Genomic DNA, 2,336 nt, shown 5'->3' on the forward strand with positions numbered 1-2,336 from the left:
TGGTTTTGTGTAGCTGACTTGAGCGTCGGAGTGCAATCGGCGGCTAGAGGCGCCGTTTGTTGTGTTTCGCAGGCACGCTTGGGGTTCTTTGCGGGAGGCACAAGTTTGACGTGGCGAGTTCTTTGACAATGAAGTCCCCGACAAGATCATTTGGCGCCCACCGTGGGGCCCGTGTGAATTTGTGATCCCATCCACCTTGCTGCTAAGTTTCGTCGTTTGTTCTTGAGATTCTTACTGAGAAAATGAGGAAGACAAGGCAAACTTCACCCGCGCCAACAGCTGAAGAGGGAGCTGTGACAATGGCGCAAGTCTTGGAAATGATGCGAGCTCTGCAAGATGATGTGGCGGCATCAAGAATGGAGCAAGAAAGGATACAAGCAGATTTCACTGCATCCCAGGGAAGGAATGAAGAGCTGGATCGCGTTAACGAAGAATTGCGCAAGACTTTGCAGGCGCAGAAGGAGCGAGTGGCAGAAGAGAAAGTGGCGCCGCCACCGTCTCCCCCCAGGACTTTCCCCATGCCATTCTCATCTGAGATCATGGGTGTAGTGGTGCCACCAGGCTTGGTGGGGGTGAAAGCCTCGTTTACAGGGGTGGAGGACCCAAAAACGCATCTGACAGCGTTTCACACCCAGATGACGCTTTCTGGGAGCTCAGACGCGGTGTACTGCAAACTATTCATGAGCACATTGAGTGGGATCGCTTTGGAGTGGTTCGTGAGCCTACCAGATGGCCACATCACTTCGTTTCAGCAGTTCTCGAAGCTGTTCATGGAGCAGTAAATCGTCAACAGGGCACCCCCAGTGGTGTCGTACGACCTGTTCGACGTGCGCCAGAACCAGGGCGAGTCCCTCCGGGACTACCTTAGCCGTTTTGGGGCTCAGGTGGTGAGGCTGCCCAGGAAAGATGAGGATATGCTGGTGCATGCGTTCAAGAAAGGGGTTCTGGCGGGCCCTTTCAGTGAATCTTTGATCAGGAACCGCCCCAGCACCTTCGCGGAGATTAGGCGTCGTGTTGTGGCGCACATTGTGGCAGAAACAGTTGTTTCTGAAAAGAGGGAAAGCGCGATCCCGACCAAATCATGCGCAGGCTCGAGTAGGTCTCAGCAGCCAATGAGGGTGCACGAGGCCAAAGAAGGAAAGGGGGCCCAGGGAAAGCCCCGCCCTTATGAACCTAGGACTGACCAGGGCAGGGGGCGCGCGAGGGAGAGCAACGCGCCCCCCAGATTTGACTTTGTGGTGGAATTGGCGGAGCTGATCGCCATTCCAGCCATAGCGGCACGTCTGCGAGCACCGGAGAAGACCCACAAGGTGCTGGGACGAAAAAAGAATGTGTGGTGTGAGTTTCACCAGGCTTATGGCCACTCACTCCACACTTGCTTGGCGTTAGGTCATCAACTCGCGGAGTTGGTTAAAAGTGGTTTCCTGAGCGATTACTTGCGGGAGAAGCAAGGTGATCGGGCGTCGGGACCACCAGCGGAGGATCCGCAGCACGAAGTGGCGGTGCACGGGGAGGTGCACACGATTGCGAGAGGCTTCTCTGGAGAAGGATGTACGGCCTCTCAGAGGAAGAGGTACGCACGCTTGGTGATGGCGGTCGATTCGGTGGAAGAGGATCGCTCCCCCGACGTTGACATCACCTTCACCAAGGAGGATCTCCAGGATGTTGTGCCATACGACAACGATCCTATTGTTATCTCCCTCGTCACGGCAGGGAGAAAAGTGCACAGGGTCCTTGTAGGCCAAGGAAGCTCGGCGGACGTGATGTTCTGGCCGACGTTCAACAAGCTACAACTGCCCCTCGATCATCTAAGGCCATACCCGGGGTGCTTATATGGTTTTGCAAGGGACCAAGTGGAGGTGCGAGGCTACATCGAGCTGAGAACCATGTTTACCGATGGGGCCGGGTCTCGCACCGAGAAGATCAAGTACCTAGTGGTGAATGCCCCATCTGCCTACAACGTACTGTTGGGAAGACCGACTCTCAACAGGTTGGGTGCCGTACCATCGACGAGGCACATGACTGGCTAATGTGGTACTGGTGAAGAAGTCAAATGGTAAGTGGAGGATGTGCGTGGACTTCACCGATCTAAACAAGGCATGCCCAAAGGACTCCTATCCCCTACCCAGCATAGACGCCTTGGTGGATAGCGCGTCGGGATGCCAACTTATGAGTTTCCTGGATGCATTCTCAGGCTATAATCAGATCGGGATGCATCTGATGGACGAGTGCAAGACTGCGTTCATGACCGAGCGGTCTTGTTACTGTTACAAGGTAATACCCTTCGGGCTGAAGAACGCGAGAGCCACCTATCAGAGGTTGATGGATAGGGTGCT

General features: G+C 55.0%; 1 protein-coding gene across 1 annotated transcript; it reads left to right on the forward strand.

Moving 5' to 3' along the window:
* The first annotated feature begins 299 nt into the window (after positions 1 to 299).
* Positions 300 to 2,030, forward strand: LOC137835877 (uncharacterized). The gene is made up of 2 exons (XM_068644623.2): positions 300 to 712; positions 794 to 2,030. Exons 1-2 carry the CDS (start codon positions 300 to 302, stop codon positions 2,028 to 2,030), a joined length of 1,650 nt encoding a protein of 549 aa, XP_068500724.2.
* Positions 2,031 to 2,336: the final 306 nt, after the last annotated feature.

Source organism: Phaseolus vulgaris, chromosome 11, assembly GCF_051622355.1.
Source record: "Phaseolus vulgaris cultivar YP4 chromosome 11, ASM5162235v1, whole genome shotgun sequence".
Lineage (NCBI taxonomy): Eukaryota > Viridiplantae > Streptophyta > Magnoliopsida > Fabales > Fabaceae > Phaseolus > Phaseolus vulgaris.